This window comes from Thamnophis elegans, chromosome 12, assembly GCF_009769535.1.
Source record: "Thamnophis elegans isolate rThaEle1 chromosome 12, rThaEle1.pri, whole genome shotgun sequence".
Lineage (NCBI taxonomy): Eukaryota > Metazoa > Chordata > Lepidosauria > Squamata > Colubridae > Thamnophis > Thamnophis elegans.
Window position 1 is genome coordinate 32567515 of NC_045552.1, and position 16667 is coordinate 32584181.

Below are 16667 nucleotides of genomic sequence, written 5' to 3' on the forward strand. Positions count from 1 at the left end.
GAGGAGGCTCTATTTCATTTCAGTAGCTGTCCAGTCTTTTTTAAAAAAAACCTCCAGTGACGAAGCCCCACGACTTCTGAAAATAATCTATTCTATTTTGTGTTTTTGTACTAAGGTGTGCGTGTGTGTGTGTGATATATATTACATTATTGCCTCTGCGTGCGTATCTCATGTGTTATATAATATGTAATATTGTATACAATATAATATATACAATACCTGCAAAATATAATATATAAATATAGCACGTAATGTATGATAACATTGTACTTGGCTTCATTTTGCCTCTAGGCCAGAGGGGACGCTCGCTCGGCCTGAAACAGCCGAAAGCCCCTCTCCCGAGGACTATGTAGGCGTCGCACCAACCGTCACCAACTTCCGCTTCTACTCCTGCACACGCCACCTGGAGTTCTCCCCGATTGGTTTCTTCTCTCCGCCCCCTACCGGGATTGATTGGCTAACTTTCCCATCCCTCCGCCTCTTCCTTCGCTGTCTCTGCGCCGCCTCCTTCCCACGGTTTTCTGCCGTCGCTGGGTGCCCCTTTCCTGCTCCGGTGCTGGATCGCCGGGGGCTCTTTGTGCGGAAAAGGCCAACAGGCGGCGGGTGCAGGTGATCGGGCTGGTGCTTACGCGTGGCAGTGGACGGAAGGGGGATCTCCCGAAACAGGCACGTGCGAAATGCGCAGATGGGTGCATGTGGCGTGTGAGAGTTTTTGCAAGGAGATGTGTGTTGGCACTTGTGACGTTGGTCCCTCTGCAGTTTCGAGACCGGGTTGTGTCTGCTGGGCATGCATAGAATACATCATCATCATCTATAATAATACAGGTAGTCATCGACTTACAACTGTTCATTTAGTGACCGTTCGAAGTTACAACAGCTCTGAAAAAAGTGACATGACCATTTTTCACACTTATGACTGTTATAGAATCCCCATGGTCACCTGATTTACATTCGGATGTTTGGCAACTGGTTCATACTTATGACGGTTGCAGTGTCCTGGGGCCATGCAATCCCCTTTTGTGACCTGACAAGCAAACTCAATGGGGAAGCCAGATCCACTTAACAACTGTGTTACTAATTTAAGAACTACATTTATTTTCATTTAACAAATGTGAGAAAAGTCATAACATGGGACAAAACTTACTTAACAAATTTCTTACTTCCAACATAAATTTTGGACTCAATTATGGTTGTATGTTGAGGGCCACCATACCTGTAGTGTTTTCCAAATCTGGCCACTTTAAGATTGGCAGACTCCATTCCCAGAATTCTTCAGTCAGTTTTGCTTTGCTGGCTGGGGAATTATGGGAGTTGAACTTCACCCATCTTAAAAGTGGCCAGATTTGAAAGAAGACTGATATTATTGAATCCGTCTTTTGGTTATTCTGCAACCTGGTGCCCTTCAGATGGCTGGGCTACCGTTTTTGTCCATCCATTTATTCGTTAATTTGATTTTGCCACGGATCTCTCCTGTAAGGTGAGTTTGGGTGGCTTACAGGTTCCAGATCCATGAGCAGGAAGAGGAGGGCAAAACCTGTATAACTGAAACAGGAAAAAGGCTTGTCAGGGGCAAGTGGGGAGAGAAGATGGTTACAGTGTATTTCACTGTTGCATACTTTGAAGGAATGTTCCATTACTTCTTGTCTTGCCTTCTGGAGCTTTGGCAAATAGGTTGACTGCCACAAAGAAGTGTGGGAGGAACTATTCTTCAAAGCACCAGGAGGCAAGACAAGAAGCAACGGGTAGAAACTAATCAAGGAGAGAAGCAACTAAGAAATTTCCTAACAGTGAGAACAATTAACCAGTGGAAAAGCTTGCCTTCAGAAGTTGTGAGGGTTCCGTCCCTGGAGGTTTTTAAGAAGAGATTGGACAGCATTTGTCCGAAACGATATAGGATCTCCTGCTTGAGAAGGTGGACTAGAATACCTCCAAGGTCCCTTCCAGTCCGGTTATTCTGTTGATGGTGTGCCAGAAGAGTTTTGCAGAGGGGGCCTGGAGACCCCAGGGTGATACAGCACCCATCAAATGGTTGGTTCGAATGTTGTCACCAGGTTGGTGAGGGTTTACTGGATTTTGTATTGGGGTTTTAGTTCTGTAAACTGCCCAGAGTCACTCTAAGTGAGTAGGGTTGCCACATTTTATTTATTTTACATCTCACTTACTATTTTTATAAATAACTCGGCAGTGAACATACCTTCCTCCTCCTATTTTTCCCACAACAACAATTTTGTGAGGTGGGTTTGGCTGAGAAGGATGGACTGGCCCAACATATTTTCTCAGTGAGAAATAAATAAGTATGAGAACATTTTGTTGGGAAAGATGAGGGCACTGATCTTCAACAAAATAGAGCATGAGGAGGTCTTGCTTGGTTTTATTTTAAAGATTGATCTTGGAGTGTGTTTAGGACTTAAATACAGGTAGTCCTCAACTTATGACCACAACTGAGCCTAAAATTAAATGAGTTTTGTCCCATTTTACAACCTTTCTTGCCATAGTTCTTAAGTGAATTACTGCTGTTGTTAAACTAGTGAATTTGGCTTTCCCTTTGATTTTGCTTGTTGGAAGGTCAAAGAAGCCAATCATATAATCCCAGGACCCTGCAACCATACATGCCAGTTGCCAAGCATCTGAATTTTGATCTTATCACCATGGAGATGCTGCAACGGTCGTAGTTGTGAAAAATGATCATAGGTCACTTTTTCAGATCTGTTGTAAGTTCAAACATTAAATGAATGGTTGTAAGTTGAGGACAATTTGTAGAGGACTTGGGAATTAGTTGGTGGAGGTTCATTTTTGGCTGGTTTGCTTTCTTTACATTTGTAGCACCGGATTCTGGGAAGCTTGAAGAAGGGCAGAGCTAGAAGGGCAGAGCTACAACAACATGGCTAGCAAGCCCAGAAACCAAAAGCCAGGATGGAAACTGGCAGCCAAGGCATCTCAGTTGAAGAGACCACGGAATGTTGTTCCTTGGCAGAGCAAGGCCGAATGGGACCAAGTGATGGTGGGGCTGTATTGTGAAGACTGCCACACACAACGAGAGGCACTGGACAGAGTGTCTGTCTGGAAGAGCAGGTGAGAAGAACATTTTTCTTTCAGCTGCATCAGTATAGTCCTTACCTCAGGTAGTCCTTGACTTACTGCAACATTTCGTTTCTGAGCGAGACTTGTTAAGTGAGTTTTGCCCTGTTTTATTACCTGTCCTGCCACAGTTGTTACCGTAGTTGTTAAATTAGTCACCTGGTTATTAAGTAAATCTGGCTTCCCCATTGACTGCTCGTCAGAAAGTCAGAAAAGGTGATCACGTGACCCCGGGTCACTACGCCCATCATAAATATGAGCCAGTTGCCAAGCATTTAAATTTTGATCAAATGACCTTGGGGATGCTGCAATGGTGGTAATCATTTTTTTCAGTGCTATTGTAACCATGAACGATCATGAAATGAAAGGTTGTAAGTCAGGAATTACCCGTAATAGGTATTCAGGGGTTCCATGTCTAGATCATTTATTTGTCAGATGTATTCAACTTTATAAATATTTTCCCCCTTAGAAGCTCTTTTCATATTAATTTTGGTACAGAGAAATTCAGTGAATTCCTAATCATTGCAGAGAACTTTGGGGTTTACTGGTTGCTGTTCAGCACTATTGTGGACTGCTGGCTCTCAAAATGAGTTCAGTGTGTCTAAGAAAGCCCTTCATTTTTGCTGCAGAGAGAAACTCTTTCAGAACAGTTGATGTTTTCCTTAAGGATGTTTGTAATCTCAAATGGTGTTCTAAGTTTGCCGTAGAAGGACATACCGGTAAATCACGGCATGCAGAAGATCATAATGTTACTGTGTTTCATTCTGAAATTAGGTTTGGGTCCAAGATGCCTTTAGCTGTGGAATGCACTGCAGATCTGATCCGCTGTAAGCTTCTAGATGCCTCTGGAGTTCTGAAATCCCATGAACTGATCCTGACCTATGGCCTGGCTCTGGTGAGGTAAGAAAGAGGGAACAAGCTTGTTACAGGAGCTGCTGTGTAAGGTTTATTGGAGAGTCTAGGAAAGAGATAGTTACATTTTTACAGAAAGCTTTTTTTCTATCTCTAATGAAAGCAGCTTCTGAATTCTGAAGGTTTTTTTTTAAAGACACTCTTAAAAACTTTGAGCAAAGAATATATTGAAAAACAACAGGAATCTACGTGGGTTCTTCAAACCCAGTCTTTTTTCAGCTAGTAAATATTGACAATGAACTTATATTGGTAGTTTTTCAATAAATCTATTCAATGTCTTCTGCAACTAACCAAACTTAGTTTACTTAGTTCTCTCTTCTTCAGATATCAAATATTCTCTTTATTAATAGCCTTGTCCTAATCTGAAATGGCAACAAACTCTTTTCCAAAGATGTCTTTAGTTTTGTAAAAAAAAAAAAAAAGACCTTATCACCAAGGATTAGAACAGCGGTTCTCAACCTGTGGGTCGCGACCCCTTTGGGGGTTGAACGACCTTTTCACGGGTCGCCTAAGACCATCGGAACTCTTAAATCTTTAGACTTTAAGCGTGCTGTGTCACACTCTCTCGCATGCACGCACACACCCACAAATGCACATGCAGACGCACATGCAGGGAAGAGGGTTAAGAATGATGAAATCCAAATGAAATACAATAGAAGGGGAAATAATATAAGGTTAGCGGTATCAATTGATAATTGCTATTAGAAAGAACAGGAAGCTCCTGTTCGTATTGTATTGTGTAAATATGGTGTACATTTAAGTTTTGTGTGTGTGTATTTTACATGTTTGTTAATAAATTTTTTTTTTTAAAAAAAATAAAGGGTCGTGGCATTAGAAAGGTTGAGAACCGCTGGATTAGAAGGATCAATGCACAGTTTAAGAGATACTAGCAAGCCATTGAACATTACCAGTTACTTAGCTGCAGGAAACTATTTTATAGTCTGAGCTGTTACAGTAATGCTTTCTTGAATTAAGAGATGTTAAGTAGTTATTTCATGTGCATTGTTAAGTCATATAACTGAAAACATGTAAGTTTTGTTTCATGAACATTATTGCTTCAAGTGGTAGCTGAATTGTTATTCTGCATTGTTCTGAATATTATATTGCTTGTCTCTGGGCTCACAAAACTGTTTTAAAACATACATGAAAAGGAAGACCCAAAGATGACAAGAACTGAACAAAAAAGAAACAAACCCACACTATCTACTGTAAGGGGCTTCATTCTTGCTAAGCTCTGAATAAAGAATCAGATCTTCAAGCCCTTTCAAAACAACAAAGAATGGGACCATCAGATCATGGGGTGGAAACCTCATTCTAGAGGGCAGAAATGCTTCTGGGGTCCCCAAGAATAGACATTGTTTAATTGAAGAAACCTGGAGCATGCCAACACTGCCAATTCAAATTGGCAAAGCAAATACTATGGAAGGCAGACAGCCCCTCAAATAACCAGCTCCTCTGCCATGGGTCATAATGAACAATTAATTTTAAGATGGTGGCTGAAGGCTGGGAGGATTTGTCTTTCTGGGTTTGATTCAGGTTCAAGTGATATTCTCAAACACAAGTAGTTTCCCTGAAATCATTCAACACTTCTATCACCCACAGGTTTGTGAATCTCATCACTGAGCGGAAGCAGAAGATGGTTACCATTCCACTGAGGCATCTAGCAAAAGAGGTAAAAGAGGTTTGAATTGATTAAGCTCTGGGAGCTGTGAAATAATTGCATTGCTTCCATCTCTGATTTTAATAATCATTTGGTTCTTGTCCAAGCTGAACATCCCAACCTGGATTGTGGATCTACGTCACAACCTAACACATGGCACCCTTCCCCAGCTGGTAACTTGCCGAAAAGGTAAAGGATTATTTTTTATTTTGATGAAGTTACCATGGTGGTGTAGTGGTTAGAATGCAGTTATTGCAGGCTAACTCTGTCCACTGCCAAGAGTTCAATCCTGACCGGCTCAAGATTGACTCAGACTTCCATCCTTCTGAGGTCGGTAAAATGAGGACCCAGTTTGTTGGGGGCAATATGCTGACATTGTACACTGCTCAGAGTGTGCTGTAAAGCACTATGGAGTGGTGTATAAGTCTAAATGCTATTGCTAGTACTATGCCATTAGTAATTGCAAACAGCCAAGCACGAAGAGCACCAAGGACACCACTGTTCAACATGGAGCTGCATATAGGTAGTCCTTGACTTACGACTACAATTGAGCCCAAAATTTCTATTGCCCCAATGTACAGTCTTTCTTGCTACAGTTGTTAAATGAATCACTGCAATTGTTAAATTAGTAACATGGTTATTAAATGAATCTGGTTTCCCCATTGACTTCACAAGACCCTGAGACACTGCAACCGTCATAAATATGAGTCAGTTACCAAGTGTCAAATTTTTGATCACATGACCATGGGGCTGCTGCAACGGTTGTAAGTATGAAAAACAGTCAAGTCACTTTTTTTCAGTGCCATTGTAACTTCAAATAGTCACTAAATGAATGATTGTAAGTCAATCGGTCTGCTCTGAACATTCTTTTTGTATTTTGAGCCTGAAACTTCCAAAAATAATTAAAACAGTACTATCTGCTTTTAAAATGGGGCTGTTCCAGTTCTGAAGCAGCTGCAACTTGAAATATTTCAACGCATTCACTCCTTTCCTCTTAGAATATTCACTTTAAAACAATAAATGCAGAAACAAAAGCAATGTTGTCACGCCCCACTCCATTCCATAATTAGGAAAGAAGACCAAGAGACTCCATGGGTTGGAAATCCAAAGTACTTTTACTAATTATAAATGGTAAGCGAGCAGTAGTGAAGCAAGATCTGAATAATATGGCGCGAAAGCAATTGATATATGGCAAAGCCCGTCCCCCCCCTTAGGATCAAAGCTCCAGTCCAATCATAAGTCCTTCAAATGTCAGGTGTGAGATAACTTCAAAAAGACAGGCCAAGATGGAATGTGAAGGCCGTTGATGCAGGCGGGAAACACGTACGCATGCGTAGACCCCAACGACTGGAACATCCTAGAACATTCCTGCAGCAGACCTCCAGCACATCAATTAAAACCCTCCCACATACACGCCCCCCCCCTCCCGTTTCATGGCAGCTGAAGCAGTAGCAAAGCAGAAGCTGACATCCGGCCGTCCCCCGGAAAAAAGGCTGTCAAGCCTGAAAGAAAAAACAAACAAAACAGACAAACAACAAACAAACAAGAGAGGGAAAGGAGAAAAGTCAAGGCTTGTCGGGATAAGCAGCATAAAATTTCCGAAGCAAGCGGGGAGCACGAACGTGGGACTTATCAACCCATTCCGTGTGGGAGGGGGGAAAATGTTTCCAAGCCACAAGGTATTGGATGCGATTGCGGTGCTTGCGGGAATCCAGAATGTCCCGGACTTCAAAATGACGTTCCCCATCAACAAGCAACGGAGCAGGCGGAGGGTCATCTGCGGGGCGCAGGTCAGATACCCGAACTGGCTTGATGAGGTTGATATGGAATACCGGATGGATGCGGTTAAGATGTTTGGGCAATTGCAAACGAACCGAAACAGGATTGATAACTTTCAAAATCGGGAAAGGGCCAACATACTTGGGACCCAATTTCTTAGACTTTTGAGTGGTATGCAAGAATTTCGTGGACAAATACACTAAATCACCAACGTGGTACTCATAAGGCTGAGAGCGTTTCCTATCAGCCTGCTTCTTATGAGCCTTGTGGGCGGCGTCCAAGGTGGAACGAGTGAGGGGCCAAAGGCGACTGAGACGTTCACTCCAGTCCGCCACGGAAGGAACCTGAGGCTGGGCCGTAGGCAGTTCGGGGATAGGAACAAAATCATGGCCATAAACGACCCTGAAAGGGGTGAACCCAGTGCTGGAGTGAACCGAATTGTTATAGGCCACTTCAGCGTGTGGTAACAAGTCCACCCAATCGTCCTGTTGATAATTGATGAAACAACGTAAATATTGTTCAAGGACGGAATTAGTACGTTCACAGCCGCCATTAGTCTGAGGATGGTAGGCGGAGCTAAGGCCCTGGGCGGAGCCAATACGCGTGAGGAACTCCTTCCAAAACTTGGATGTGAATTGGACTCCACGATCGGAGATAATACGGTCGGGAACGCCATGCAAGCGGTAGATGTGGGAAAGGAAGAGCTTAGCCAAGGCCTTGGCGGAAGGAATCTTGTGGCACGGCACGAAGTGAACTTGCTTGGAGAACAAATCAGTAACCACCCAGATAACCGTGTGCCCCTGGCTCTCGGGAAGGTCCACAATAAAGTCCATAGAAATTTCCTTCCACGGGGCAATGGGGCGGGCGACGGACTGTAGAAGGCCGTGTGGTTTCCCCGGAGGTTTTTTGGCGGTAGCGCAAACCGGGCAACTGGAGACATAAAGTTCAATGTCCTTTTTTAAAGAGGGCCACCAGAATTGTCTCTTCACGAGGTGCAAAGTTTTCACGAATCCAAAATGACCCGCCATCCTGGAGTCATGAGCGCGACGAAGGACCACAAGACGTAAGGAAGCGGGGATGTATAATTTAGCTCCAATCCACGGTAGATCGTCTCTCATGGTGCATTCGTCCCGATGGTTCAGGAACCAGTCGTCCTGCGGGAGAGCTGCTTTGAGGTCAGAAAGCAGGTCGTGAGGTACGTCCTTTTGGGCCTTGGTCTGGTGACGTGTGAGCACCGGAGCCGCCAAGAGCGGTTGGACGATACTTAGCTTGGAACAATTATACTGAGGTAACCGGGACAAAGCATCGGCCATGAAATTCTTTCCACCCGGGATATACTTTAGAGTGAAATTGAAACGGTTAAAATATTGGGCCCAACGCATCTGCTTTGGGGAGAGACGGCGAGGCGTGCGCAACGCCTCCAAATTTTTGTGGTCAGTCCACACCTCAAAAGGGTGTTTAGAGCCTTCAAGGAAGTGGCGCCAAGTAGCGAGGGCCCAACGAACTGCAAACGCCTCTTTCTCCCAGACCGCCCAGCGTCGTTCCGTGTCAGTGAGTTTACGTGAGGTGTACGCGCAAGGCTGTAAGGTACCCTGGTCATTGGCTTGTAGCAGAACAGCCCCAACGGCGACATCACTGGCATCAGCTTGGACAACGAAGGGTTGGTTGAGGTCAGGATGTTTAAGAACTGGTTCAGCGGCAAAAAGGCGTTTAAGCTTTTCGAACGCCGCCTGGCATTCCATGGTCCAGTCCAAAGGCTTACTGGGTTTAGGTTTTGGGTCGCCTTTAGTTTTGAGCAAATTAGTAATAGGGAGAGCAATGTCGGCAAAAGAGGGAATAAATTGACGGTAGAAATTAGCGAAACCCAAAAATTGTTGCAGTTGTTTACGAGTTTTGGGAGCGTCCCATTCAGTGACGGCCTTTACCTTCTCAGGGTCCATTTCAACTCCATGAGGGGAGATACGGTAGCCCAGATAGTCAATAGTAGTTTGGTGAAACTCACACTTAGACAATTTGGCATACAAGTTGGCTGCACGGAGTTTTTTCAAAACAGTGCGCACTAGATTGACGTGGTGGTCGTGAGAGCGGGTATAAATGAGGATATCGTCCAGATATACGATAACGCCCTTATAGAGATGATCGTGTAGGATCTCATTAATAAACTGCATGAATACAGCAGGAGCCCCCTGTAGGCCAAAAGGCATGACCCGGAACTGGAAACAACCAAGAGGGCAGTTAAAGGCGGTCTTCCATTCGTCCCCCTCCTTAATGCGAACCCTATAGTACGCTTCACGCAGGTCCAATTTTGTGAAGATGCGGCCCTTCCCCAGTTGCGCCAATAAGTCCTTCATCAATGGGAGTGGGTAGAGGTTTTGAGAACATATGGCGTTAAGGTTCCTAAAGTCACAACATAAACGAAGAGACCCATCTTTCTTCTCACGAAACAGCACAGGGGCCGCCACCTTGGGTCGGGCCGGTTCAATGAAACCACGTTTCAAATTTTTGTCAATGAAAGAACGCATCTCCTCCATTTCCCTGGGTGACATGGAGTAAATGCGGGGTTTTGGGAGTTTGACCCCGGGCAAAATGTCGATGGAGCAATCAGTAGGCCTGTGGGGGGGCAGAATGTCCGAAGATTGCTCGCTGAAGACTTCCTTAAGATCCAAATATTCCTTCGGAATTTTCTCCTCTCCTGCAATCCTCTCCTGCCCCCTAGCGGCTACTTCAGGAACGTTAGTGACGTCAGGTTGGTTTGGAGAGCCCTCCCCCACTGGAGGAACTTTGGAGCGAATACGCAAGCGGCCTGTCCGCCAATTTATGTGAGGGTTCCACTTCCGGAGCCACGGGATGCCCAAAATAAGTGGTCTGTCCATGCCAGGTGCGACCACAAAAGAGATTAATTCAGTGTGGGTACCCATTTTCATTTCCAAAGGCTCAGTAAAAAAATGGGCGCCCCCCCCCCCGCAACCGATCCGTCTATCTGGCAAAAAACAATAGGGGTTTTCAAAGTGCGCAATTTGAGTCCTAATTTCTCAACCATGGCTGGGTTGATCATGGACCGGGAACAGCCGGAATCCAGTAATGCTAGGAGGGTGGCAGGTGTCCCCTCAGGAGGAACTTTTAATTCAATAGGGAGTAGAAGGGGCCCCTTGTTTGAACTCACCCAGTGAGGTGAAGTGTCGTCATCTGAGTCATCAGAAGAAGAGGAGTTAGCATCCGCGTCATCCGTCAAAGGTTGGGGAAGAGGAGGGGGGTTGGTTTCCCCAGCGAAAGCCGTTTCCTTCTTTTTCTTTTCAGAGCCTCTGGCAGGTTTCTCCTCACGTCTGGGAGGGGGTTGGGCAGAGAGGGGTGATTTCGCCCGACAGAGGGGGGCCGTATGCCCAAGCTTCCCACAGCGAAAACATGTTAAAGGTCTGGAGGAGCCAGAAGGGGGCTCCCTCGCGTCGCCTCGGCGTCTGAAAAGCGCTTGAGTAGTAGGAGGGGGGAGGGACTTGGCAGCTCTTTCTTTTCGCTTCCTTCTTTCTTCAGTGGCATAACGCAGACGAATTAAGTCAAGCTCAGCGTCAGCAGCATGTTCAAACCAAGTGATTAAACGCCTCGGCAGGTTACGATTGACACATTGTTGATAAATGTCAGCGTTTAAGCCTTCAGCAAATTTGTCCAGAAGTGCATCCTCCCCCCAGCCTCTCATGTACTGAGACAGACATTGAAATTCCTGGATGTATTGGGCGACTGGTCTATCGTCTTGGTCAAAGGTTAAAAACTTTAATTTGTTCCGCTTCTCAGTTAACGGGTCATCAAAACGTTGGCGGAAAGCCGCCATAAAACGGTTGAAATTCCCCAAGAGGGGAGAACCAGACATATGCAAAGCAGTTGACCACGTAGCCGCTTCACCGTCCAAGGATAAAAGAACCATTCTGACCCTTAAAGTGTCAGATTCAAAGTCCCGCCCATATATTTCCATGTAGTTAAAGACTTGCATAAGAAAGGAGGGAAGGGTGGCTGAAGCACCATTAAAACGCACAGGCAAGGGAGGAATTTTAGCCATCCGATGTCGTCGAGGGGGGGCCTGGGGGGGAGGTCCCCTTTGATCAGCAAAACCTCTAGCCGCAGGGGGTGAGACAGGCCGAGGGAGGGGTGGGGGAGAATCCTGGCGTGGGTGACGTTGCCAACTTCTCCAGTCTCTTTCCTCCTCCCCCCTCCTGTCCTCCAAAAATGTTTGACCCCAATAATCAGGTAACTCACTCCGCTGTGGTTTTCTCACGGGGCCCTGGTGTTGATAATTTCTCCATTCAGCTTCATCGCCTCTTTGGCTCCAATAGTCAGGGAATTCACCCGCCTGAGGTTTCCTCACGGCCCCTGGCTCCAGCGAAGTTTGTTGAGGCGGTCTCTGGGTGAGTCCAGCATTCCAGCTTGTCTCTATTTCTCTTTGCCCCACTGAAGTTGACCAACGGGGTAGGGGGGAAGGCTCAGGCTGATTGGAAATTTGTAGTTGACATAAATCTTCGTGCAGAGGTCGGTCAGACGGGCTGGGCTGGTGTAAAGAAAGGTCGGGAGGTCCCAGTTCACTGGAATCCGTCCCTCCAACGGCGCCTTCCTCTTCTCTGGTCGGAGAAGACATTATGTCCCTTCTCGGTAGACGTAAATCTCCTGGAAAGGGATATTATTCAGATCTTGCTTCTTGTCACGCCCCACTCCATTCCATAATTAGGAAAGAAGACCAAGAGACTCCATGGGTTGGAAATCCAAAGTACTTTTACTAATTATAAATGGTAAGCGAGCAGTAGTGAAGCAAGATCTGAATAATATGGCGCGAAAGCAATTGATATATGGCAAAGCCCGTCCCCCCCCTTAGGATCAAAGCTCCAGTCCAATCATAAGTCCTTCAAATGTCAGGTGTGAGATAACTTCAAAAAGACAGGCCAAGATGGAATGTGAAGGCCGTTGATGCAGGCGGGAAACACATACGCATGCGTAGACCCCAACGACTGGAACATCCTAGAACATTCCTGCAGCAGACCTCCAGCACATCAATTAAAACCCTCCCACATACACGCCCCCCCCTCCCGTTTCATGGCAGCTGAAGCAGTAGCAAAGCAGAAGCTGACAAATGTTCCCTTGCTTAGCCATGAAAGCCAGCTCACTCTCATCCCAACCCATCTCACAGTTATTGTTGTAAGGAAAATAGGAGGCGGAGGAAGGTGTGTTGGATATGTTCGCCACCTTGAGTTATGGAAGGTAGGAAGGAAGGCAGACCAGTTAAAGGCAGTTTATTCCTAGAGTAGCTTTCCTGTACAGCTACCTGAGTAAACAAGCATGTAATCAGTACATTTTTAAAAATAAGATGAGGTCAGCTCCAAGTTCCTGTATACCAGGGGTATCAAACTTGCATCATCATGGTGGCATCACGTGACATATCAAGACTTTTACCCCCTTTTCTAAACAGGGTGTGTCCGTGGCCAGGGCATGATGCATCTGGCCTGTGGGCAGCAAGTTTGACAGCCCTGCTGTATACATTTGTTATCTGATGTTATCCTTAGTGCTTCCTCCAGATGGTGATGTTGCAGTGCAGGGAGAAAATACTACTGTCCCCAGAGGATAGTTAAGTTTCAATCAGCTCTGTAAGTGGTGACTTGTTTGGAAAAGGTTTTAAGCATATAGTAAGGGAATAGAAATGTCTCACTCTTCAGGGTAGAAGGAAAATGCAGAATCTTCTCTCTGCTCCAGATAAGATTTCTCCTCTAGAAGTATGGAATTTACCTTTCAGCATGTTCCTGGAAGACACAGATCTGGAGAAAACTGTTCCAGATCATTTGCAGAGATCCAGGATTTTTTCTTACATTTCCAAAAATGGGGTATTTGAAAACACTGTTTTTTTTTAATCTGATTATTTTATCCTGCCTTTATTATTTTATAAGTTACACAGAGCAGCAAACATACACAGTATTTTCTTCTGGGCTGAGAGATTGGCTGTGCCAGCTTTCATACCTAAGAAAGGACTAGAATTCAGTCTCCTGGTTTCTAGGCTAGCACCTTCACCACTACACCAAACTGTCTCTCACTTTTCTTCCCTGTCAGAGGGAAGAGCAAATGGTGTGCAGCCTTCTTGGCTGCCGGATGTTTTCTGCCCTGTGTCCTTTCACTGTTGAAGACAGGCACAGGCTGTTGGGGATGAGTCTGTGTTGTTTGCATCTCAAACTGAAGTGCAAAATGGTTCCTTCTTGACTCTATAAGAATGCAAATGATCAGCTGTCTTCAAGGAATATAAATTCTTTCGTTCCCCACCATCCAGTCAGTCAGAGATGAAGAAGCTTCTTGGATGAGAAGCGAAATGTCTTCAGAGAAAAAACAAAGTCCAGTTTCCTCCTGAAAAAGTAACATTGGGTCTATCTTGGCAACTTGTCAGATGCATAGAATTCTGGGAGTTGAAGTCCACACAGTGAAGCTTCTTGGATGAGAAGCGAAATGTCGTCTTCTTCCTCAAGGAAAAGAAAGTCCAGTTGCCTTTTGAAAAAGCATATTTGAGACAACTATTACCGTATTTTTCAGCGTATAAGACGCACCAGAGTATAAGACACACCAAGGTTTTGAAGAGGCATTTTTTTAAAAAAAGTAGGTAAGTAGATAGAGGGATAGAGAGGGAGAGAAAGAGAGATAGAGATAGAGAAATACGGTACATAGGTAGGGGGAGAGAGAGAGAGTAGGTAGGTAGGTACATGTTTCCAGGTATATTTATGCATGTGCTGGAGAAGGAAATCACTGACAATCTGCAGCACCTAAGACTGTTTCTGCTGGCACAGCACTTGATCAATCTACTTCTCATCAATCAGTTAAAGAGCTTTCCAAAAGGGGGGGGGGAGTTTTTGCACTCTGCAAACCTCCCAAAAATGGCCCGTTTTTCACAAAAACGGACCCGTTTTTCACAAAAACGGACCCGTTTTTTTCCAAAAAAAGGCATGAATAGCCTTGGGGGGACTTGCAGAGTGCTCCGGGGGGGGGGGGGAGCAAAAAGCAGCCCATTTTTCGCAAAAACGGGTTCGTTTTTCATCAAATAAATTGCATGCGTAGCCTTATGGAGCTTATAGAGTGCTGATGGGAGCTGGGGGGGGGCAAAAAAGCCCTTTTTTTGCTCATTACTGCCCTCCCCAGCCCCAAGGAGCTCTCTGAAAGCCTCCATAAGGGTATGCACGGTCATTTTGGGGAAGGAGGTGGGGCTTTGGGAGGCAAAAAATGCTGTATTCGGTGTACAAGACGCACCCAGATTTTTATCCTCTTTTTTGAAGGAAAAAAGTGTGTCTTATACTCTGAAAAATACGGTATCTTGTTTATTTTTAATGGTGCCATCCTTTCTTCTCTGCAGGTTGTGATACTGTGCTGGACTGGCTGAGGCGCTCATATTGGAGTTGCCAACTTGGCAATAATTTAGTTAAAGAAGGTGAGGAAAGTGAAGAATCATCAGAAGTGGATGGTGAAGATGAGATGGCCAGCAGTCAAGAAGATTCAAAGAAGACGCCAGATGAGCAGAAACAACAGGAACTCTGTGGTAGATGTATTCAGATCTATTGTTTCTTCTTTCTGCACTTAATGTTTTTCTAAAGGATTCTTTTTTCCCAATCTCTCCCCCAGGAAAAGTCAGAGATGTTTTGACTTCGTTTAAAAATCAACAGCTTGAGGTAAGCTCTGTAGATTCTTAATCAGACTAGCAATTTTTGTTTCCTTTGAAAATTCTTCAAATGATAAAAATGTAAATGAAAAAATAAAGTATTAATTCTAGGAGTTTTGCTTTGATTAAAATGTTATAGTTTGGACTTTCTGATGCAGAGACAAAGCAAAGTCTCCTGATTCACCACATGTAGTCCTCAACTTGCAGCTGGTTGCTTAGCAACCATTCAAAGTTCCAACCAACCTGGGGTGTCCACATGTGTCATGTGCAGGCCATGCCCACCCCAGCTCTGCAAAGGGGAAAAAAAGATTGCGATATATCACAATATATCACATGACGTGATTGAGTTTGACACCCATGACCTATACAGTCATTTGCAATGTCCCATATTTTTTATGCTAAAAAACAACACTTCCAGTTTTGGGCAAAACTACATTTGCGGCAAACAAGTGGATCACACTTAAACCGTAGAATTTGCTTAATGATCGGCACAGGAAAAGGGTAAAATCAGATTGTCACATGACCATCATGAATATGACTGTAATGGCAAGCTCTCTTATGGTCGTATGTCGAGGACTACCCGATACTTTTTCCAAATGAATTGGGTCTGCATCTTCCAATGTTTCCTGCGATTGGAAAAAGTGAGTTCAGAGAATGCCCCAAAAGTGCTTTTTTCAGGAGGCAACTGGACTTTCTTGTTTTTTCTTTGAAGACATTTTGCTTCTCTTCCAAGAGAAGTGGGGAAGCAATGCTGTCAGAACTGATGAAGCTTCTTGGATGAGAAGCGAAACATCTTCAAAGAAAAAAAAAAAAGAAAGTCCAGGTGCCTCCTGAAAAAAGCATCTTTGGGACAACCATGACCTGGATGACTGAGAATCTCTATAGAAGTTCAGAGAATGAATTTCTTGTTCAGGAAGCCACAGTTAGAATATTTGTGGAGGTTCTAAGTCATCCAGGTCATGGTTGTCCCAAAGGCATGCTTTCAAAAGGCAACTGGACCTTCTTTGTTTTTCCTTGAAGATACTTATTGTGAAGTTTCCAAGAGCTGACCTAATTAATTTACAAGCCTCCAGACAAAGTTCAAAGAAAACCCATTCATTTATTCGGACTAACATCTTGGCACGGACTTCTGTGGAGCTGAAACTAAATCCCACTTAATGGCGTCTGAACTTTACCCCTGTGTCCCCTCCCCTCTGCCTGAGGTCATCAATCATATTCTCCAACAGGACCTTACGGCAGGGTTCTGGACATGCACGTTCACATCCCAGTTACAGAAATATGAGACTTTTTACTCTGGCCAAAAGTATGCATGGCATTTCCCCCCACTTCTCAAGTTGATAGTAGTCATGGAAACGCTTTAGTCCTTGACATCTATATTATAATTTATATTCCTTGCTGCTAATGATTAGATAACTTCAAGGGATATAAATCCTTCCATTCACCACCATTCAGTCAGAATTGAAGAAGTTTCTTTGAGAAGTGAAACGTTTTTTAGGAAAAACAAGGAAAGTCCAGTTACCTTTGGTCAGAATGACATAGAGCAACTAAAGGGTTCAAAATTGGAAGAGGGATGTG

General features: G+C 44.5%; 1 protein-coding gene across 2 annotated transcripts in view; it reads left to right on the top strand.

The window, feature by feature from the left end:
• Window positions 1–331: 331 nt before the first annotated feature.
• Window positions 332–16667, top strand: part of LAS1L (LAS1 like ribosome biogenesis factor) — a 71196-nt gene continuing 54860 nt past the window's right edge. Inside the window, exons 1-7 of one of the 2 annotated variants that reach the window (XM_032227883.1) lie at window positions 332–666; window positions 2824–3072; window positions 3853–3978; window positions 5593–5662; window positions 5758–5839; window positions 14790–14864; window positions 15056–15102. In XM_032227883.1, coding sequence (XP_032083774.1) covers window positions 2882–3072; window positions 3853–3978; window positions 5593–5662; window positions 5758–5839; window positions 14790–14864; window positions 15056–15102 — 591 coding nt within the window. In that variant the 5' untranslated portion in view covers window positions 332–666; window positions 2824–2881. Of the gene's footprint in view, window positions 667–2823; window positions 3073–3852; window positions 3979–5592; window positions 5663–5757; window positions 5840–14789; window positions 14973–15055; window positions 15103–16667 lie in introns of both variants that reach the window. The other variant, XM_032227882.1, reaches the window with a different exon arrangement.